Source organism: Xenopus laevis, chromosome 1S (genome assembly GCF_017654675.1).
Source record: "Xenopus laevis strain J_2021 chromosome 1S, Xenopus_laevis_v10.1, whole genome shotgun sequence".
Classification (NCBI taxonomy): domain Eukaryota; kingdom Metazoa; phylum Chordata; class Amphibia; order Anura; family Pipidae; genus Xenopus; species Xenopus laevis.
Genome location: NC_054372.1, coordinates 150802090 through 150826382, shown reverse-complemented (window position 1 = coordinate 150826382; position 24293 = coordinate 150802090). Strand labels below are relative to the sequence as shown.

The 24293-nt window shown below is 37.6% G+C and overlaps 1 protein-coding gene across 3 annotated transcripts in view; it reads right to left on the bottom strand.

Moving 5' to 3' along the window:
• Positions 1-1618: 1618 nt before the first annotated feature.
• Positions 1619-24293, bottom strand: part of ift81.S (intraflagellar transport 81 S homeolog) — a 56927-nt gene continuing 34252 nt past the window's right edge. For 2 of the 3 annotated variants that reach the window (XM_018244202.2, XM_018244203.2), the window contains exons 12-19: positions 16110-16259; positions 14768-14896; positions 13789-13878; positions 12186-12272; positions 11027-11098; positions 10855-10940; positions 5196-5241; positions 1619-2489 (exon numbers count right to left, since the gene is read on the bottom strand). In XM_018244202.2, the coding sequence (XP_018099691.1) occupies positions 2310-2489; positions 5196-5241; positions 10855-10940; positions 11027-11098; positions 12186-12272; positions 13789-13878; positions 14768-14896; positions 16110-16259 (840 nt within the window). In that variant the 3' untranslated portion in view covers positions 1619-2309. Of the gene's footprint in view, positions 4315-5195; positions 5242-10854; positions 10941-11026; positions 11099-12185; positions 12273-13788; positions 13879-14767; positions 14897-16109; positions 16260-24293 lie in introns of all 3 variants that reach the window. The other variant, XM_041580373.1, reaches the window with a different exon arrangement.

The window sequence follows — 24293 nt, the reverse complement described above, 5'->3', positions numbered from 1 at the left end:
CGCCGTGTGTGCATTAACGCAGGCAACTTTTCATTGTAGCCTATGGGGAAAAACGCTGAGGCAGTTCAGGGAGATAGTTGCTCAAAAAACGAGGCGATTAGTAGCCAGGCGACAAAATCTCCCTGAATCTCCTTGTGTGTCCTTACCCTTAAGGAGAACTAAACCCCCTGCTATTAAAAATTGTTACCCCCTACCCTACATAGCACCCCCCTGCTCCCCCCAGCCTAGGTGTTAACTCCTGTAATTGCCCCTAATTCTTTACTTAACTCTCCATGCAGAGTCAGCACAGTGAAGCTCACTGCGCCATCTTTGGTCTTCTTTGGAAGTGAGCAGTATATTGGCGCATGTGCAGTTGGAGCAGTCTTCCAGTTTGTGACAGCTGCACATGTGCAGAAAGTGACGGAAATTGCTGAAGGGAAGGAAGAAGACCCCAAGAAAACTGAAGAGCCGAAATATGGTGCCCATGAGCACCACTTTTCTGACTCTGCAAGGAGAGTTAAGTAAAGAATTAGGGTCAATTACAGGAGTGAACACCTAGGCTGGGGGGGGAGCAGGGAGGGGGGGCTTTGTAGGGTAGGGGGGTAGCGATTTGTATCACTAGGGGGGTTCGTTTCCCCTTTAAGAGTTTTATGGCTAGACAAGTGCACAAGGCTGAAGGCTTACTGCTCCTATTTGGATCAAAGAACTCAGAGGTAACTTGTCATATATTTATGTATCAGTAGCGGGCGAGGCATGCAATATTGAGACACAAACTATCAGCTCTGTGCAGTCTTTAGTCACCAAGAAAACTAATGTCTGACAGTTAGAAACTGTTGAAACTTTATAAACCCTAAACTCAGCAGCTGCAAACATCCCCCCCCCCACAGTCCATGGGTAGGCAGAAGGCCATATAAAAGAACTGGAAGACCGTTTTACTCCCCGGCTATTAGATGCAGGTACAAAACCAGAAATAGGTATGTAAGAAGAAATACAGTCTAGCTGCCTTACAAAAAAAAACTCAAATGACACATAAAACTGGTCACCCGTATTTCCCCAAATTAAATGTAATATGTTAAGTAAACACTTTTGGTAGTAAGCTTCAGATTAGATATCCATTTCTGCTAAACTAATAAATCAAACTGTCAAAAGAATCTTTTTTTTTAAGTTGAAGCGGTGCAGACAGGAAGCAGGCTCTTGTTACAAATTGCATGTAATATTATACATGCGACTCTTTATCTGCCCTCTGTATCTTCTGAAACTTAATGCATTCATCATGATAGAGTCATAACAACGCACCACCAAGAAATGCAATGTTCAGTTCTATGTCCTTGCATGTTTATTTTCTGTGAATCCATCAATGGGCAACCTACTGTATAAACTTCTAGCTGTTGTAAAAACTGCAAGTCTTACTTCCACGTTATTTTGAAGGGCTGAAGTTTGTCCATCATTGTTAAAATTCCATAAGGGCTAATTTAAAAACGCAATCACTAGAGCAGTGGTCCTCAGCCATTGGCTTGTGAGCAACATGTTGCTCTCCAACCCCTTGGCTATTGCTCCCAGTGGCCTCAAAGCAGGTGCTTATTTATTGAATTCCTGGTTTGAAGGAAAATTTTTGCTGCATAAAAACAGGTTTACAGCCAAAAAGAGCCGCCTGTAGGCTGCCAGTTCATATAAGGGCTACCAAATAGCCAACCAAAGCTCTTATTTGGCACCACAAAGGAAACCCCAGGAACATGTTCATGCCTATGTTGCTCCTAAACTCTTTTTACATTCCAGTGTGGCTCGTTATAAAAAAAACATTGGGGATATCTGCACTAGTAAAACACAGTGCACTGCCCATTAGAGTGCCATTTAATTAGTATTTGTGCCTACTAACAGAGCTAGGGGTTGGCAGAAAAGGCACAAGCCTAGGGCCTGGGGGTACTAATCATGTACCTATTGTGTCTGCCTACCACTAGTTCAGGCCCTCCAGTCCTGTACACAATCCCTATGCCACCCCATCCCCAAAGCCTGCTCATCACTCCACCCACACCCTTAGTCCAGGTCTGAGGTTTGGTGTCTTGTATAGCACCAAACTGAAAACCAGCTCTTAGAAAGACCTCTTATCAGGAAAGCCTCAGGCACCAAACATGCCAGAGCTTTACATTTTATTCATTAAAAACAAAATTGTGTTTATTGTTCTAACCAGAAGAAGAACTGCCTGCATTTGAATTTGTCTTGGGTTAACATAAATGATCACAGGACTGGCAAAAAACAATGATACATGCACACACACACACACACACACACACATATATATATAATAATACATTTAAAGAAGTTGGGTGCTTTTATAATATGAGTAAGTCTTCCCCTCCTCCTTGAATAACTTGGCCGATTGATGCCTGTTGCTGTTTCTGAAAACAGGACTTCTTACACTCCATCAATTTTTCAAAGTCACGCCACATCTTCACTTGTTTCATATTTGGCCCGTGACTTTCCCGCACTAACTTCTGCTTTTCTCTTAGCGCCTGTTAGAACAGAACAATTGTAAAAATGATGTTGGAAAAAAAAAACATTACAAAAATGAATTTAAAAAAAATCACCTTAGTATTCCTAAAATACAGTTTTCTGCTTTGTAACAAACCTACAACAAATCTCCAATACTGTTCTGACAAGTGCCTGAACTTTACCTACAACTACCTACCTACACAGCTCTTGCAGCCTGTAAATACTGACACACACATAGTTCTCACAAGATTCTAATGCTCAACTGGTCATTTTCTACAAATGAATGTCCACCTTATAAGAAGGGCTCTGCTGCCATGAGGCAAGTTAAGAGTCTTGCACCAGACGACAGCACCCAAAAGGTTACCAGGGGCAGCAAAAAGCTGGAATTTTGGATCATCCAATGCAGCAACTGCACCTCTCCCATGGCAAAATGCAAGGGGCCAGAATACTAAGGGACGAAAGCGTTCATCAACCACTTCTTCATCTGGTCTGGCTGTGGTCTGTACCTTGTTCCAGATAAAAATTTCTGGCATGAGGTGCAGGGTCAGGGGATGCAGGTTTGCTCTGCCTGGCCCAATTTTGGCCTAAGTCCTCTCCACACTCTAACATATCTGAATGACATGTAAATTAGTTGGGAAGACACTGTCATGCCTCCCCCACCATTTTTGCACTCCTGTCTTATAGTAAAAGACTCCTATAATCTACTAATATTTACCACGTGAGTTACCATTCCTACCTTCTAAGGTAAATGTTCCCTGTTGAAGCTCTAACTTAATCTGCATGAATAATTCTATTATTTTGTATCCTTTCCCTCATCCTCAGTTCCTTATAAGACTGTACTGCTGAGCTACTGCTTATTGTGTGTTCCCTTCCTACAGTATAGGCTATGAAGTGTAAATGTAAAAGAACATTTTTGGGATTACAAGCAATACCATGTAGTTTTGTAATTTTTTAAAGTTTACAGTTTTTTCCCCACTTCAGACTTTTGCCATGTAACTTTCAAATCAAAGATCAAATATTATATTTGTTCACATTCTAATATTGAAACCATCTGACCACTGGAAGAGGTCATACAATAATTATTTGTAATAATGCCCAAATTGCCAATTATTAAAGAAGCAAAGACACATTTTAATTCTGTAATCAAGCAGTATTTACATAAATCTTCGGCTTTTATATGATATTCCTACAAATATTGTTATGGCCAGTCTAGGACCAGTTACATGCATGTTATGTTATGCCACGAATCCTCCATAACCTTATGTGCCAGTGATTGCTCAGTAACACATGCTTTCATTAAAGTCACGCACCAAGGCCATATACAATATCACATGATCAATGTGCACTTTGCTCTCTTCTCTGTGTCAAAACCATGAAGCTATTATAGACACTGTTATACTAAACCATCCTGTGTGGATATTAATGGGGGTGCCACATTATATCCATTATAAGACAAATCCCTTTACACTATAACTATTGGGGGGTAGCTTTCATTCACATGCCCCTCTATCCCAATCTGAAGTCACTCTCTGCAGATCTTCTGCCACTGTAGCATATTATGGAAAATGCAGGGAGATTCCTATATAAATAAAACTACAAGAGGTCGCCTTTCTAAGAAGGTGAAAACTGGGCTTGATGTGTGAAAGACAGGTGTGATTTATAATTGGATGCTTAAAAAAGTTGGTATGTACAAATAACATTTCCATGGAGAGTGACTTTCCATTATTCAGATGAAACACAGAAGAGGAAGCTCATGTTACACCTGATGAATCATAGTCGGGGTTTCATTGACGACACAGCTTTGCTTCCTACCCTGCAGCCAGCACAATGCCGGATTCTCACAGTCTGCATGGGAGAACAGTGGGGAGGGGCGGTTAATGGAACAATCATATGGTTTTACAACTTGGGAAAAGAAAGTTGGTTTATCCAACAGAGGGCATGGGAAAAGACATTATCAAACTAGTACAGCGAGTACTGCTCTGCTCTTGCCGCTGCGGGTTATGATAAAGCCCTGGTTACTATAAATAGAGAGAGACAGAAAAATCTCCCACATATTATGTATTTATCTTTTGTTCAACCCTGTTTGGGGAATGCACCCATTAATTTAAATGAATCATAGCTGTTACAAAAACATACTTTATCATATATGTTAAATAAAATATTTGTACTAATTTCTCTTGGCTTGCTGCATAGTCTTAGAGCAGAGGTTTCCTGGTGCTGCATAAAAAAGCAGGAGTTTCTAAACAGAAATATGTGTATTCATATGTCTCTCCCCATGCCAGGAAAATGGTCCCTGAAACCTGCAGGATTAGCTTGCCTAGTATAGTGTCAGGTCAAAAACATTATAACATTTATGAATGTTTACATAAGAAATATACACTGTCCACATGAACTGCCTTGCATTGTTCTGGAGCTACAGATGGGTTATAAGGTGCTATAGAAGGTGAAAAATAAAACTTTTACACTTCAGTATTAGAAAAACAATCACAAACAGAAAATAAAAAGCAACTGAAAAAAGTCTTTATTTCAGGTGAACAATCTGAAACCAACTGAACTGAAGAAAAGTGTTTGAAGACTAACAAGCCCTTTAAAGCAAATACATTTCCAATGTCTATTATTCAAGCACTTTGTTAACACAAAGAATACATTCATTTTGTCTACACATTATCCCATGATAAAATGCGGTCACATTTTTTAGCTAAGGTCATGCAAAAAAACTCGCTTACCTTTCCGAGATTTTCTTGCTCTAAGATATTTCTTGAATACTGTTCCCTACAAGATACAAAAGGTGATAGGTTAATTCATGCTGTAGTTCTGTAGTTAAGTTGCTCAGAGCTGTGCAATATATTATTTCTCTTAAAAGAAGTCTACTCCTTTTAGATCTTAAAAGTTGTAAATCTGGGCTGTAAATATGCCAGAGTCGACATTTTTTATTTCCTAAGCTTGACTCAAATATATTTTTCATTTATTTACATGAAAAATACAAGGTACAGAAAAGTTGCCTCAGACAGCATAAAACTGGTGAGTTCATTATTATGTTACACTAAAATTGTAAATATTTAAACACACATATAAGTTAAAAATGTGGCTTTTTGATGTGACACAATCAATTTCATTTGGCAAACTGTTGTCACCATACATCACTCTACAGGTATGGGACCTGTTATCCAGAATGCTCGGGACTCGTGAATCATATGAACCATAATCAAGTAAACTTTAAATAAACCCAATAGGCTGGCTTTGTTTCCAATAATTATTCATTGTATCTTAGTCTGGACCAAGTACATCGTACTGTTTTATTTTTACAGAGAAAAAGGAAATCATTTTTAAAAATTTGGATTATTTGGATAAAATGGAGTCTATGGGAGTCGGGAATTCCATAATTCGGAGCTTTCTGGATAATGGGTTTCTGGATAACGGATCCCATACCTGTGCACGTTCTAATATCACTGATTTACACCAGACTACCTATTAAAGTGGTGTGTGATTTTGTAGATGTCAAAACTAATCTGCAAAAAAAAAAAACATCTGCAGAAATGTGGAATGAGGAAAGGATCATAGCCGATTGAACCTGGAGAGCACAGTGCAAATCATAGCATCATTGTGTATTTATTTCAGTATTATTTTACACAACATGTTTTGGCATAACAGTCTTCCCTCGGCTGTTATGACGAAACATGTTGTGTAAAATAATCCTTCAATAAATACACAATGGAGATATGATTTGTACTGTGCTCTCCGGGTTCAATTTTCCTTTATTCTTGAATTAATGCAATAGACACAGGGTTGCCACCTGTCGAGAGGCACTACACGGTAAGACTGAGAAAATGGACCTGCTTTTATTTGAATTGAAAGGGTCATAGTCCCATCCTTTGTTTAATATCACTTATACACTTTTTTGTAACAACATTAAAGGAGAAGAAAAGGCATATTGCACTTGGGGGTGCCAAATTTTAGGCACCCCCAAGCGATTGTAGTGACTTACCTGAAACCCCGGGCTGGTGCTCCTATCAGCAGAAAACTGCACCGGCCCGAGGTTATAGCAGTGAGTACCACGAAGCGCTTCTCTTCCATCTTCCTCTTTCCTTCACGCAGCTGTGCATGCGCAGTAGAACGAAAAGCCGGACTTTAACTAAAAAGTCTGCTATTTTGTTCAATTGCGCATTTGTTTGCCCAGGGACATTTGAAGAAAGAAGACGCCAGATGAGGATCACTCCGTGGTGCTCACTGGTGTAGGTAAAGGTGCCCATACACTGAGAGATTCGCTCGTTTGGCAATGTCGCCAAACGAGCGGCTCTCCCTCCAATATGCCCACCTTGAGGTGGGCAATATCGGGCTGATCCGATCGTGGGCCCTAGGGCCCAACGATCGGATCCTAACGATGCCTTAACGGGCGGTCGGATCGCGGGACCGCATCAACTAATAGATGCGGCTGCGATCCGACGGGATTTTCTGTCCCATCCGATCGAGATCTGGCCGACTTTCGGCCAGATCTCGATCGGTGAAGCCCGTCGGCGGGACCCATATACGGGCCAATAAGCTGCCGACACGGTCTGTCGGCAGCTTTTATCGGCCCGTGTATGGCCACCTTTAGTCAATACAATCACTTGAGGGTGCCTAACATTTGGAACACAAAAGTGCAGGATGCCTTTCCTCTCCTTTAAAAACAATAGTGGGGGAATGTAATAATGGTCACTAACCCAAAAATCACTCGCAATTCACAGTGCAAATAAATGTTCGCCAAGTGAAACTTTTTGCGTTTGCGAACACTTTGTCTCTCACACGACGGTAGGATAGAGATTGTGAATTGTATAGTTTGCGATAGTGCGCAGTGTATGTAATAAAACTTCCCAATGAAAAAGTTGTTACATTTGCTCCAAAAGCAATTAAGATTCGTAATGCTACAAAAGCCTAATGAAGAACATGAAAGTGACATGCAAAATTTTTATTCACAGATTTATTACATTTCCCCCTAAAAATGGTTAATTATGTATATAGGAAAGTTGTGGAGAATTACATTTTCTTTCATTAGAGAAAGAAACGATTGGGTATAATTCCCTGTTAAGCACAAGTGAGAATGACAATGACTCACTGACAATGAGACAAAGAAGGTCAGACCACTCAATGTTAAAGTTATTATTATCTCTCTCTCTCTCTGTAATTGATCACAAATCCATAGAATATAGCTTAATATGAGGACTCTGACTGAGGCTGAGCAGTGGTGTAACTAGAAGTAACTGGGCCTCACCGCAAAATAGTTTAAGATGCCCCACCCTAAACTTTGGCAACAAGATGTTTTCATAAACATATATATTAAAACTGGTGGTCAGTCAGTCCCCCCGTGGACAGAGTTCTGCTTCCTCTATAGTTACAACCGTGAGAGTGAGACTGAAACGAATGCTGTTAAGTCCCAGAGAGAATATGTTACTGCAGTTTCAATAGCTCAAACCATTAACCCTGTATGGAAATTTGGGGCAGCACAGAGGTGTTACTTGACAAACACATTAACACAGTCCACTGAGTACTTGCCTTCAGATACCAGAATCGACAATTAGATAAAAGAATACATAGCTAGGACAATGCGCTATGGTGTTATTTAGATTTCTTTTACTACTATTTATAATTCTGACCTCGGAAAGAATGCTTCATAGATTCTAAAATGTTCTAAATTTAGATAACAAAATACACAGTTCACATTTTGTCAGTACCAACATGATAGATGCCTTTTTATTATGGAAAATGTGAAGTCACTGAAGAGATTATATCAACTTTGAAACAAAATGTTCTCATGTCCTTTACTTTTTGCCAAACAATGGCTATATGAAGCAGCAGATTGTTTTTATTTATAAAAGTTAACTTTTAGAATGTTCTGTTATAATATTGTTTATATTGTATATAACTGTTATATAACAATTTATATTGTTCTTTATTTTTTGTTTAATTTGCCCTCTGCTTCTGCCATTTTCCAGTAGTCAAATGGAGATTGCTGACCGTGGCACCCAAAAAACTATTGCTTTGTGAGGCTAAAAAAGCTATTGCTACTTTATATAACTTATCTTTCTTTTCATCTTCTACTCTCTCATTCTAAGTGCTGTCAGCTTGCTACGGTTAGTGGGACAGCAGCAATCATATAGCTGCTGAAACTGCAGAGCAACCGAGCAAAAAGCTAAATAATTAAAAAAAAAAACCACTGCAAATAATTTAAGGTACAATGGCCTATGTTATTATTATCCATTTATAGTGACAACACATTCTGCAGCACTTTACAAACATTATACATCATACATATACAGTAAGTCCCTGCCCCAGTGGAGCTTACAGTCTGTTTCACATTCACATACACAATTGGGTCAGTTTTATCAGCAACCAAATAACCTGCCTGTATAAAAATACACAAAAATGGCGGTTGTGGGAGCACTCCAAGGCTAAGTATAATACATAAGTACAATGGAAGAGTGACTGACCCATCCCTTTAATGGTGTTCTTATATCTTGGGTGGTGGTCTGGGCAATCTCTCTCTTTTAAAGGAGAAGGAAAGGTTAAAACTAAGTAAGCCTTATCAGAAAGGTCCATCTAAATATACCAGTAAACCCACAAAGTAGTGCTGCTCTGAGTCCCCTGTCAAACGAAACACTGCATTTCTTTCCTTCTATTGTGTACACATGGGCTTCTGTATCAGACTTCCTGCCTTCAGCTTAAACCTCATTGCCCTGGGCAAGAGCATGCTCAGTTTGCTCCTCTTCCTCCCCCCTCCCTTCTCTGCTGTAATCTGAGCCCAGAGCAGGGAGAGACTCAGGCAGGAAGTGATGTCACACCATGTTAATACTGCAGCTCCTATTCTAAACAAACAGAGAGTTCCTAGAGCTTTTTACTCAGGTATGGTAAAACATTCTACAGAATAAATATAGCATTCTAGCTTGCACTATTGCAGCTAATCTATTGGCAATAAAATGCCTCTGTAGCTTTCCTTCTCCTTTAAAGGAATTGTTCAGTAAAATAAAAACTAGGTAAATAAATAGGCTGTGCAAAATAAAAATGTTTTCAATTTAGTTAGTTAGCCAAAAATGTAATGTATAAAGGCTGGAGTGACTGGATGTCTAAAAAAATAGCCAGAACACTACTTCCTGCTTTGCAGCTCTCTTGGTTTCTACTGATTTCTACTGATCTACCAGGCAGTAACCAATCATTCACTAGAGGGGGGGGGCATGGGTCATAACTGTTGCTTTTGAATCTGAGCTGAATGCTAAGGATTAATTGCAAACTTACTGAACAGTTATGTCCCATGTGACCCCCTTCAAGTCGCTGACTAACTCAGAGAGCTGACAAGCAGGAAGTTGTGTTCTGTTGTGTCAGACATCCGGTCACTCAGCCTTTATAGATTATATTTTTGGCTAACTAACTATATTAGAAACATTTTTTATTTTGCACGGCCTATCTATTTACCCAGTTTTAATTTTTACACTGAACTGTTCCTTTAAAAGCTGCTAGTGGGGGGGGAAATGCAAATTGTCGGACGAACGATTGTCCGTGCCAATCTTCTGACCTGCAACTAACCATTCAAATTAATATAAAGTAGAAAAGAGAAGAAATCACACGATGCTTGGGCCATTAATTGAAAGACAGCAATTGTACGACAAATCATTGATATTGTCAGATAGGCAATACATGCAGAGATATTATCTGTAGCTGATTGATATCTTTTAACCTGTCCGATTAATTGTACTACCGATTGCCATGATATAAAAAATGTCCGGACACTAAACACGGTCCAAAAATCATACGAAACGAATATGGTATCTTGGTGTCTATTGGCAGTTTTAGCCTGTGAAACCAGTGTTTTGGTAGTCTCTTTCTCCTTTAAAAGCTATTGGTAGGGGAGGATTAAGCCTTGTGGGACCAGTTCATTGGTCAGGGGACACTTATCCAAAGAAATGCTTCTACACGGGGAGGTGACAAAACGTAATTAGAGGAAAATGGTTAGTGACCACCATATGGGGTTAACCTTGATGTGTTACAGTGGCTTGTAAATTTTATGATCATAACTTTTTAACGAAAAACCTATTTTTGAAAAATATACGCATTTGAATAGATACTAGTGAAACAGGGAATGTACATTGATCAAACCCCTATCTTTTGCATGTTTATTACCTGCCTGCGTGTTTTTTTGAATGTGGGTGGGGCTGGAAATCAGCAAAAGCACGTTGAAAAATTACATGTTTCATTCAGATAGCGCCCAGACTAGAGTCTAACCTAGCGCAAAAACACTGCAAGAGCTAACCACTGTGCCATCTTACTTAAAGTTAATTTAAAATAATTCACCCTATTAACTGTAAAGGGTGCATGGTTTACTCAGGTATCAGGTGCATGCACACACATACTGTGTACCTGATAGCTTTTCTACGTTCCTGTGGGTCGGGAGAAACATAAGCTTTCATTTCATCTGCTGCTCGTTGTATCTGTATTTCAACACTCTAAGGAGGAAATGGGAAGAATATAAGTGTATAATATAAAAATATAATTAAGACAAAGAGCACCACATAACTGATAATTGCCTCACCTTCTTCATCAAGTTGATGTGATGATACTGACTCTCTCCTTGGCTGCACTCTTCCCTAAGTCCACGAACTTCCTTTTATATGGAGGAGAAAAAATATCTTGGAATTTGAAGTAAATATATGATTTGTCACTATTTTTCAAATATAAACATGTAAGGTTTAAAAACTCCCTAGTCTACACAAACATTTACTGTAAATCACAGAATATTTATCAGTGTTTCCATTTCTCTAATTCCATCTTCAAAAGTCATTTACAAAGTGGAAAGTCACTTTGCTAGAACTGCAGGGCGAATATTGACCAGTTGAAATTTAATTGAATACCACAGGAATAAAAGAATAACTATTGTTCTGCCTGCCAATATTAAAAGCCACCTTTTTTGATTTATATGACTTTATAACATATGTGTTGTTAGAAAAGCCTTTTTCATAAAATCAAAAACAAAACTACTAAAGGGCATTTAAAGAATAACAAATCAGTCCATGCCACCATCTCTAAATACAACAACCGAAAGGATAACACAAATTATTTTCAAGATGCTGTAGATGATTGATGAAAATTGCTTCCATATAAAATTCTTATCCCTACTATACAGAGCTACTGTAATTCGTGTACCTGAATCTTTTCTACTCATGTATAACGTCATCCGACCACTCCATATACCCACTAACCAACTTTTATTTTTCCTAAGAATAAACCAATTCCTTTTACATCCTAATGCATTCCAAGTTTTCCCATTAAGCAGAAAATAGTTTGAACACATTGATCAATTGCCCTTGAACGTTAATCTATTGCATCAAACATCTTTCCATTCACTGGGTTCATTGTAAGCAACTTTTGTAATGGACACCTGGCTCAGTCACTTGTCTATCACTTGACTGTATTATTGTTTCAAAACGTCGATCAATGCATAAATCTAAAATATTCCCAGTTAAAATAATTTTTAAACAAAATACAAGCAATATTGTAGTGCTAGGATTTATTTACGCAGGTATAGTAACACTTTCTTGTTAAATCCTGGAACGTTCCACTATCTCTTTAACATTCAGCACAAAACAAATGGCCTTACTGTGTGTGCACGTCAGACTTGAGAATGATCAGGCTAATTTGAAAAGCATAGATTTGCCCCTGTGAAAAAATAATATTATCATGTTAGTTTATACCTGTTCTAACTTTGAACGGTTACTCTCCAGGCCAGCAGCACAGCTGTCATATTGAGCTTTTTTATCATCATGTTCCTGAGTCAGTTCCTAATGAAAAGCAAGCAGAGGATTTTGGTACTGCAGTTTTACTCCTTTAACCAAGCCAAACCAAACATTTTGCTTGACAGAAGGATTTAAGCTGGGTACATGCAGTACTCAATGTTATTTCACTAATAGTAATACTGTTTTCAAAACAAATATTTTTGCCTGGTTTAACTAAAGTATTTTTAACATTGTTTTATTCACCAGATTTTTTTTGCTAGATTGTAGCCTATGGCAGAACGGTTGTATGAAAAAAATCAGTGGGCTCAGGTAAATAATTTGGACTTGTGCATTATAAATTCTCAATGTGGATGCCTATAGGAAATTGGCAGTGTAGAGACATTTTGCAAACTGTTTTCACATGAAAAAAAAACTATCACCTGTAATAGCTATTAATATATTTATTAAATGGTTAGAATGCAGGAAAACAATAATTATCATTTAGCAGATGGTTATCTGGTCTTCAAAGTGACTTTATAAGGAGTCATAGTTGCGTAAAGTGGCTCTGAAATTTCCATTTGACCAATTCAACTTTTTAACCACTCCCCTTGACTACACCAACTCACACCAAAACATTTAATTAAAAATCAAAAATCAAAAGTGGCTGCTATAACATACTGCTATACTGTTTTCGGCGCATGCAGGATCTCTAGATGGGGACACTTTATCCCCTGGACCAAGGTCCTGAAATGAGGTCTGTCCCTGGGAATGGAGAATGATGGGAGCCCTAATGTTAAATTAATCAAAACTGGAACATAACCTGAATGTTTATAAACCAGCCCTTAAAATAAACCAGCCCTCAAAATAAATCAGCCCTCAAAATAAACCAGCCCTTAAAATAAACTACTCTAAAACTATGGGGGTTATTTACTAAAATCCAAAAAATCCAAAATCCTAAAACCCAAAACTTTCTCATTATTTTCAAAACTGCTTCGACCAACTCCCAACCTTTTTAACCATATTTATCAATAAATCAACTCGAAAAAATCTGGTGCAGGAAAAGACTCAATAAAATCATGAAAAAAAATCTGAATTGTACAATTTTGTGGGATTAGACCCCTTGAAAGCTCAGATCATGATATCTTCCAATTGTTAACGGGACATCTGCAATTGACTTCTACATGACCTCGGCAAGTTTGAGATAGAGTATTCTGGAGTTTTTTATTTGGACTTTTAGCAGCCTTGGGGTTTAATAAATCATGAAAAATTCTAGTTTTTTTTTTCTCAGAAAAAATGGTGTTTTCTCCTTTAAAACTACAACCAGAAACAAATCGGCCTTTAATGAATAACCCCCTGTGTGTTATTTTATATAAAACAGTTGTATTCCTAAATTCTATTTAAAAACATAATGCAGTCTGAATATATATTTTTTTCAGTGTGTAACAGATACACTGCAGCAATACAATGAATTACATTCTGCCTTTGTGGAATTCTATATTTTGCTACAGTTCACGCCACTCTACTGTATGTAGAGTAGGCGGACAACAAACATGAAACTATACTTATTTATCTTTTCACAGACCTGGCATCTCTGACGTAATGGTCTCAATTCTTTAATGACTGGCGCCAGTGCTGACTTTTTCTCTGCTATCCTGGAATTCAATTTCTTTACCTGTCAGAAAACAAATAAATAGGAAACTTATAGGCAGCTATTACTGAAACAAGGTATCCTATATCACAATTTTTATGCTTGTCTTGCTTTAGGCAAAACAGATCAGACCATCAGCTGAAGCCACATGCCACAGTACCGCTATATTTTCTTTCCAAGGACCCAGTGAGGTACCTAGCCTAGTAGGGGCAGCCCAAAACAGCTGGAAATTGAATAGTCCAAGCACAACATTAGTAGGAACAACAATTTACATTAATTATACCCATTTACAGAGAGATGAGATACAACTATTCTAACACAGGTATCACCCTGTCTTAAGTAAAAGTTTAGCATCCCTTAGAACAGGGGTCTCCAGCCTTTTTTACCTGTGAACTACATTCAGATGTTAAAAGAGTTGTGGAGCAACTTAAGCATTAAAACAATTTCTAGGGTCAAATAAGGGCTGTGATTGGCTATTTGGTAGACCCTATATGGGCAGCCTGTAGGAGGCTCTATTTGGCAGTAAACCTGGTTTTGGGCAACCAAAAGTTGCCTCCAGGCCTAAAATTCAAAAATGAATTTTTTGAGTCTGCTGAGAGAAACATCCAAAGAGTTGGTGAGCAGCATGTTGCTCGTGACACACTGGTTGTGGATCACAGCCTTAGAACATCTGGCAAGAATAGGAAGGCCACCTTTTCAAAGTATGCTATTTCCCTGCAATGTTACTATATCTCTGGATGTAGGTAGCAAAAACTGATTTTTCATAGAAGTCTATGATGCAGTTATTTGAAGTAGCCAAAAAAAATCTGTTTGCATTGATGATAAAAAATTTGCAGTACAGAATAAAGATACTACCATTATTATGATTATTAAAGTAGGAAATATAATGTATATTCATGCATTGCAAAATCACCATATCAGACATGTCATCTAAAGTCCTTCCTTTCATGTCATCCACTTCACTCTTCAAAGCCGACACCCTCTCCAGTTCTTCCTGCGTGTCACTGTACCCAAGAATGCCTTTTTTCTGTTCAATTGCTTGCTGCAAGAAACAAAATACATTCAGAACTCCAGTAAGTAAATGACAGTATTTTTTCCACCTAAGGGTGGTGGCAGACGTGGCTACTTGGGGAGAGTAGTCGCCCAGTGCTTTGTTAATCTCACTACATTTCATTTTCATTTATATAGAGCAGGGGTCGCCAACCTTTTTTACCCATGAGCCACATGCAAATGCAAAAAGAGTTGGGGAGTATCACAAACATGAAAAAAGTCCTTGGGGTGCCAGATAAATCTGTAATTTGCTATTTGGTAGTCCCCTATTTGGACTGGTAGCCTACAGAACACACCTGGTTTTTATGCAACCAAAAGTTTCCTTTAAGCCAGGAATTCAAAAATAAGTATCTGCTTTGAGGACACTGAGGGCAACATCCAAGTGGTTGGTAAGCAACATGTTGCTCGCGAGCAACTGGTTGGGGATCATGATATAGAGGATTCTGTCAGAATATATAAAAATATTTTGGTGATAGCTGTAAACTATGCACCGAACAACAGAAAAATAACATAACATACACAGTGTAGAAGTGCATATAACTGTTCTAAAGGTTGTTGTGTAGCACTTAATGAGACTTGGCATTCCATGTAGTACAGTGCAGTATTTTAAGTTGTTTTTGGCATCTCTTCAATTTTTGAGTGCCATACTTTGTCTGATCCACTCCAATAGTTACTGCACACATCAATTTCCATGTAAATCTCTTAACACTTTTGGCTTTTTATCATACTGCAAAGAGTCCATTTCACTATTAATCCAATCTCTCTAAAATATTACAAATGTAATGGAGACTTTTAAGCCAAGTGGTGCCTTGCAGTCAAATTAAGAAGTGGCAGAGAAATGCATTTGTATTTTCCTGACTGCCTCATCATGGCAAACATAATATGTAATCCCAAAGACTAGCTACCTGCCTTTGCTAAAGAGAAAGTTCTGTAACATGCTATTTATTTGCAAAATGTACAATTGTTTTACAAATTGTAAAATGCACCAAAATGAGAGGAAGCAGCATATATAGCTAAACACAAATGTGCACTAATATTTATCAAGTAAGTCATTATTTTAAATTAAGAGTGAAGCCTATCATTTTTCCTTTCTTGATGGATCTGTTTTCAAGCATAGAAATTCAGTAGCTTCCCCAGACACACATCTGCACTTGGTTCCTGGAGAGTAAACAGATGATTATTTAAGGCACAGAGTTTGTCATTACCAGCTGTTGCTGTATATTCTCATGTCGTTGTTTCAAGATCTCCTCTGTCCTCTGCAAGACACCATTCTCAGCACTAAGCTCTGCCAGCTCCTGACGTTTTTTCTTATAGACTGAGCTTTTAAATCTCAGTTTGCTGACATAATGTTTAAACTAAAAGAACAGGGGAAAAACAGCATTTAGTGGGACATGCTAATGTTCAGTGCAAAGCAAACTGACTTTTATTACAGTTGTTTTGAATTCAGTAACAATATTCTATGCCAACATAAACAAGAGAGACCATTTTCTGAACGTGGTATGACCAAGAATTTCATATATTCTTTATTTAGTAGCCAAGTGCATTCCCATATTTAGACAGGTCTAGAGGTAAGCTAGCCTCTTAGCCTCCACATTCCTATTTTCAGAAGTTTTTTTTTTTTTTTTTTTAAAAGGATTACCCAATATTCTCAACAAAGTGATTTGGGACAAAACAGGCCAACATATATTTATACTGTTGTATTGTATATCTGGGATTGTGGAAAAAACATATACTCTTGTGCAGACTCAAAAATAACTCAAAAACTACAAACTCAAAATAATCAGGACCAATTGCAAAGTTGCAAGGTATTAACATACTAAAAGTTACCTCAAAGGTGAGCCATCCTATTATGCATATAATTAAAATTTAAAAAAACTGATTTCCTGCAATAAAACAGTAGCTTGTACATGATCCCAACTATGATATCATTAATCCATTTTGGTGGCAAAACATTCCTATTGGGTTTAATTAACGTTTAAATGTTTTTTAGCAGATTTAAGGTATGGGGATCCAAATGATGGAAAGATCCCTAATCTATTGTATTATGAGCAGCAATCAGCATGGCTTTATGAAGGATAGGTCATGTCAGACAAATCTGATTACTTTTTATGATGAAGTTAGTAAGATGCTGGACAGCGGGGGAGCAGTAGATGTGATCTATTTGGATTTTGCCATTTGATACTGTACCCCACAAACAACTGCTTTCTAAAATAAGGTCTGTTGGGCTTAATGGATTTATTTGCACTTGGATAGGAAACTGGCTACAGGATCGGGTACAGAGGGTGGTTGCTAGTGGTATATTCTCTACTTGGAATAGGGATCTTAGTGGGGCCCCCAGGGCTCTGTATTGGGTCCACTTTTATTTAACGTGGTCATTAATGACAATGGGTAGTTTATTGTAAGTAATGTATCAGTGTTTGTTTGCAGATGACACAAAACTAAGCAGAACAATTAATTCTATCCAGGATGCAGCATCCTTGCAACATGATCAAACTGGCAATCTGAGCAGCTAAGTCGCAAATGAGATTCAATGTTTATAGATGTAAAGTCATGCACCTGGTATGTAAAAATATCCAAGCCACTTATACCCAATAAGGGACATTTATAATGGAAAAGGACATTGGAGTCCTTGTAAATAATAAACTTGTAGCAAGCAATGCTAGTCAGTGGTATTAAGGGCAAATAAGGTCTTGAGCTGTATTAAAAGGGGCATAGAGTCACGGGAGGAGGGGATCATTCTTCCACTGTATAGAGCACTTGTAAGGCCCCATCTAGAATATGCCGTACCGTTTTGGTCTCCATCACTCAAACAGGACATTATTGAATTAGAGAGGGTCCAGAGAAGGGCAACTAAGCTGGTAAAAGGTATGGAAAATCTTAGCTATGAGTAAAGACTGGTCAAATTGGGGATGCTCACACTGGAGAAGAGGCCCTTAAGGGGAGATATGATAACTATGTATATATATATATATATGTATATATATATATATGTGTATATATATATATATATATATATATATATGTATGTATGTATGTATGTATGTATGTATGTATGTATGTATGTATGTGTATATATATATATATATATATATATATATATATATATATATATGGGGATCATATAATAATCTCTCTAATGCTTTATTTACCAGTAGGTCTTTCCAGCTGACACGAGGGCACCCATTCCGATTAGAAGAAAAGAGGTTCCACCTAAATATTCGGAAGGGAGTTTTTACAGTGAGAGCTGTAAAGATGTGGAATTCTCTACCTGAATAATACCAAAAAATTCTGGTAGGTCATCTTACCCTTGAACCTTAGAATGTTGTACTTGCTGTTACAATATGCTGCCTCCCATAGAATTGGATGGTAACTGCCTGTTCCAACTGATGACTAGCAAAAATGTTAAAATGGGTGTTTTCAAAATATCATGTCACTGCTGTTGACTGGCAACTGCAATTTGCATCAGTGGCTGCCTGTGAAGCAAACACTACAAGTGCCATTAGCGGAAGATGTACATTTCCAGATGAAATATCACAGCAGTAACACAACAATTTTTATGGATCAAGCTATAACTTCATGTCTTTAGATTCATGACACAGGATATATTTGTAGTATTTACATGAAAATATTTTTACATGATATTTGTAAGGTCTAAATTACAGCAAACAAGGGAAAGTTGTGCTTGCCACTAATTTAAACCATTAAGAGGGGGTGCAATGAGGCTGTGACCACAAAATTCATATAGACAAATACAAGAGGTCCTCTGCACTCAACCCATTATTAATATATCTAAGACATTAAGACATTGTGCATACAGCTACTAAAAAGTGCCGTACCCTTTAAACAAAACAGGGATTGTTTGTCCATATATTGCAATATATTTAAGTCAATTTTTATCTGATTCATTAAGAATTCTACTGCTTTATTAAACATTTTACACAGGGTCTAAGTTTTACCTGCAACTTACTTTCTGCTTTCAAGGTTAAAACTCCCAAACATGGTTGCCCTTTTTGGGGTTAGTTCACACAAGGAGATCCGGGGAGATTTTGTCGCCTGGCGACTAATCGTCTCGTCTTCTGAGCGACAAGGAAATTCGGGGAGATTTTGTCGCTTGGCGACTAATTGCCTCATCTTCTGAGCGACAATCTCCCCGAACTGCCTCAGCATGTTTTCCCATAGGCTACTTCGGAGGCAACTTCGGGCGACTATGGAAAACGCATCTCCGCGTGTGCTTTAGCGAAGGTGACTTTTTATTATAGCCTATGGGAAAACACACTAAGGCAGTTCGGGAAGATTGTCGCTCAGAAGACTATTAATCTATTCATGAATGTTACAGTTGTTCTTTTGTAAAAGCTACTTCCTTCTTTGTTTTTGTTTGCCTTAAGTTAAAACAACATACTTTCGTATAATGGCTAAATATGAGTCCTTGGCAGTGTCAGACTGGGACACCAGGGCCCACCAAAAAAACCTTAGACCAGGGGCCCACCAAAAAACCTTAGACCAAAGGGCCCACTATGAGTACTATTATTCTTCCTCTCCTCACTAAACCTCTATTCTCCGAGTCTTTACATTCTATAAGATATCATTCCATCTATTTAGCCGCTTTGTTCTCATAGAAATAGGGAATTGCTATTAAATAGGCCAAATAGGTTTAGCAGCATGAGGGCCCACTGACACCTGGTAGAAAGATCCAGTGAGTACTCGCACACCCTGGCCCTCCCAAACATTTAGCAAGGTATAACCTGCTTGCATTACCTGTGTGCCGGTGAATTCTTCCTCCCACTGACACCTGGCCCACTGGGAGTCTTCCTGGTTTATCCGTGGGCCAGTCTGAGACTGGTCACAGGAAACAAAATAATAACTTGCAACTTACTTTATGATTAAATGTATGAAAATTGCGAGTTATTAAATCATTATTTTCTGCTGCTCGTGAGTATAACCAACAGCAAAGTAATGTAAAACCTTGAACTAACTGGAATATCTCTATGTACTATTAAAAGTGGCCTGGGCAGCATGCCTAAAATTAAATCTAACCTCTTCATCTAACATCCTCTACCACGTTGAAGCCAACTGTTTTTTTTTTTTTAAACTTGTTATACTCCAGAACTATTTTGGAAGTCAACTGCCATAAACATTTTCGAGGAAAGGACAAATGTTAAAAATGTCTGAATGTGCTCTATGCAGGCTAGCCTTTCCTTGGCAGTGGTATGAACTTTACACTGAAAGATAAATGTCAGAATAATGGCTGATCATCAGCAACTAATTTAATAAAAAGGACTGCAGCAGCACTGATAGCTAGTGGTATAAATGCAAGTGGGTATGGACATATGTACTTTGTACTTACAAACATCGACAGGGAAGACAGAATGTCCATAGTTGTGTTTGTGTTAACACTCTGAAATAAAAATGCGTTGATGGTATGCACTTCAATAGGTTTCCTGCAATTTTGGTGGGTTAGTGGTAAATTTTGGGTATGCTTCTGTGTGTTTGTGTTTTATCAACAAAGCCCGCCAAGAAATATCTTATTATTGCATTGAGTTATTATTTTTTTTAAAATGACCTATATTCAACAGGTAAGCCACTTCCAGAAATGCAATAAAAACAAATTTTGTGAGGGGTTTTCATACACTTCTATATATAAATATATGAAGAAATCTGAACTCTGGAAAGCACACTGGAATATAAGTAACATATATGAAGGTAGCCAAGACTAAGATGTTATGGATTTCTAATCATTAGCATATCTTTAGAGTAGTAATATAGTAAAGCTCTGGAGAACTACAGAGTGTTTTAAAGTAACTTCATAACCAAACCGTGGCATTTAAAAAACAAGGAATACAGAATAAATATGGGATAGGGTGGGAGTGCCTTTCTCATAACAGCTCACAATTTAATACCCTACTTTTGCAACAGCATGAAGCATTGAGGTGTATTTATCAACATTCTTATTTTAGTGGTTTTAGAGGTTTTTGAGACCACGACTAAACTCACTTTCTCTAAAACCACAAATGTCATGAAATTTATTAAAAGATCCAAATATAAAAAGTTTGAACAAAAAAAATGCTGAAGGATGCTTTAAAAAATGCAGGTACCTAGAAAACCTCTAGAATTCCTGGCCCAAAAAAAACACGAATTGATTAAAATTGGTCCGATCAGTGTAGCTCCCACCAATGTCTATAGCACCTTGACAACTTTAACTTGGAGAAATTTTGCATTAGAGGTTTTTACACTTAACAATTGTAGAATTTTTAAAAATTTTAAGAAATATAGGAAAACCACAAATCTTTCGAGATTAGTGGAAAAAATAGCAATTTAGTTAGTAAATGGGCCCCATTGTGCGTATTAATATGCCACACTTATAAATGATATCTGTCTAACAAATAAATAGTTTTTATGGCAACAGCAATAAAGTCAAGAACAACAAAAATTATGGTGGTCAATGCAGTTTTAATGTGAACATTAGCACAGAAGATCCGTGTACCCACTTGAGGATCTGTAAGGTGGCCATACAGTTTAAATCCTCAACTATACATTTATTTTTTAACAAAAATTTGAATTATCTAATGATTAACTTACTAAGGTCAGATGTTATTTATCAGTGGTGCCTATCCTAGTTAGTGGTATATGCTACAACTAATCAGCCTAGGTAATTGGGTCTATTTCTTCTGATCTACTATTTGTGCCTTCACAAATTTTGGTATTTGCTTATATAATACTAATAATGTTAGCAAAAAATAAATATCCTAATGTGTCCTTGGGAAAATATATTTACAGAGTCTGGACTGTACCCTTTCTACTCCATTTATAAGTTGAACTTACTAGGAGATACATCTATTGTTCTTGGAGACGGTGCACTTACTGACAGAGATCGGTAGTGTATTCCTGGAAACAATTTAAAGTATCTGCGAACAGCCACATTGTGAAATGGGAGCTGCAACACACTGCACATTGTGTTCAAGCCATTATATTTCAGGTCAGTTGCTATACTTTTTCTCATCCAATAGATTTCATCACGGTGAAAGACTATCCTACTTAAAAAATCTCAACTGTTATTGATTGTGCTGGTAAAGGTGTAGATTTGTTATAAATGGAGTATCATTTATCTTTCAAATTATACAATGAATACATTCCTGTTCAAATATAAACTATTATTTATTGTAAATTCGTGCTAAAAATAAATCAGCACATCATAGGACGATTTATATATTTGATCTCTATGAAGCTGTGTTACAATTTGTAAAGTGTGAAGAGGAGCAAAGGAATAATGTGCCAGGATATAGGGGGATGGGATTATTGAAATATGCATCAGGAAGATGCCTAAAATTTCACTAACATTCCCTTACACATTACTTTGTCTCTCACACGCACAATGAGACAAAATGTACATAACTATAGACTTTAAAGGAAGTGCATATGGGACTGTGTAAGGGACTTGCACATTAAGAACCCTTTCCTAATTTCCTACAGCAGACACTTATGAATTGCTTCAAATAGACCCTTAACCAAGACCAGAGATCTTCCATGGTGAACAGAAGAAAGCTAAAAAGAAGTCATATTTAAGTCAGACAATGCAGCAATTACCCAGGAGCAAGTTAGGTTGCGAACACTTAGGGTGTTATTTATCAAAATCCGAAAATGTCTCAGAATTTTCTGAAAACTACTCCGACCAGATCTGCATGTATTCTTCCCCCTTATTAATCAATGCCGTTTCCTATATAATTCTTGTGTGGGGAAAAAACAAGATAAAATCTTGAAATCGTGTGAATTTTTCGAGTTGGTCGCTGAAAACTGCGACTTTTCAGATTTAACGCCCAAAAAACCACAAAATTTTCAGATTATTGCACGAAACCCAGAGCAGATCAGTATATTTTCGGGACATCTCCCATTGACTTCTACATAATTTGGCAGGTCTGAGTTGGAGTAATTTTTTATTCGGAAATAGTTTTTCCCCTTTAAAAGGCCAATGAGAAAAAAAATCGAAGCACTAGAAATATAGGCAATTGGTTAAACGATGAAGATGCAACTTAAGCCACACAATGGCAAAAAAAATAGCAGTTTTTTTTTTTTAAGCAGTGATCACAAATATCATGTCCAAGAACAGTGCAGGTAGCTGTAGCAGTGCTCAGAAGAGAAAGTAACCAAGCAAGAAGCAGTGGAAGTTTTGAGGGCAAAAGGTGTGAGTGTTGGAAGATGCCCGTGCTGAGCTCTCCAAATGGTGCACAACGTTGGAGAATTTTACCCTTTCAGTGATAGGGGCTGCATTGTGAGATTCTGACTACATAAGCACTGCAACTTGTTTGTCTTCAACCATTTACCCAGTCTGCTATGTTTTAGCAAGATTATGCTGGATATTAACTTCAGCATTGTGACAAGTACTAATCTGGATCATTATCAACAACGCACAAACCAGTCATTAAAACAACACCTCTGTTATATATTTATAAATTGCAGTTAATGTGAGACTGCCGTTTAAATTATAATTCTTCCACATTTCCCAACTGTAATGTTGCAAATGAAGAGATCCACTTAAATAAACTCCAGTAAGATTATTTGAACTCTTGCACTCAATCTCTCTCTCAATTTCACTTCATGCTGGCCAGAATGTGTGCTTAAGATGTTAAAATTGTAGCAAGCAAATCAGTGTGGTCCCTAAAACCAAAGTCCTAGTCCTGGGCATCTAGCAGCAGCCATAACAAGCAGAATGTAGTGTAGTACAGACTTCTGACAAGGTGTAGAAGCATATGAGGGTTGCCAATATTTGTGAAATTTCCTGACTAATATATGTTTATATAAGTATCATGCTGTTTGTCTGCTGTTCCTAGTAAAGTAAACTCTGCAATAAAGGGAGCATTCCAGGTATTCTTAAAAGCAGAACTTGATTTTTCTTGAAGAGCCTGTTCTACTTACACCATTCACAGAACTGACAGTAAGAGTGCTTCTATATTACTAACAGTAAGGGGCCTATTTATGATGCAGTGTAAAACATTGTGTAAAAAAGCTACAATGTTGTTGCTTATAGCAAACAATCAGCTATTAGATTTCAACAGTCACATAAAACTTAGAAAACGAAAGCACAGATCTAACTGGTTGCTATGGGCAATTTACACAGCATCATTGTGCAAACATTTATACTTCTCATATTATTCTCAATATGTCCAATTATAACATTGATTCAGAAACCTAATGGAGGATTAACCTACCTGAAAGAATGTCCACCTTTTCAAAGTAATGGTATGCAATTAAGTAATAAGACATAGCACATACACAGTAGGGCTTTGACCCACTGCAGCAAAGCTTACCTGCAACTCTCCTGTCATACACTCATTTTAGGTCATGTTCTGACCTTAACAATTCTATGGAGCTAGCCTACTGCAACATAATAACCATGT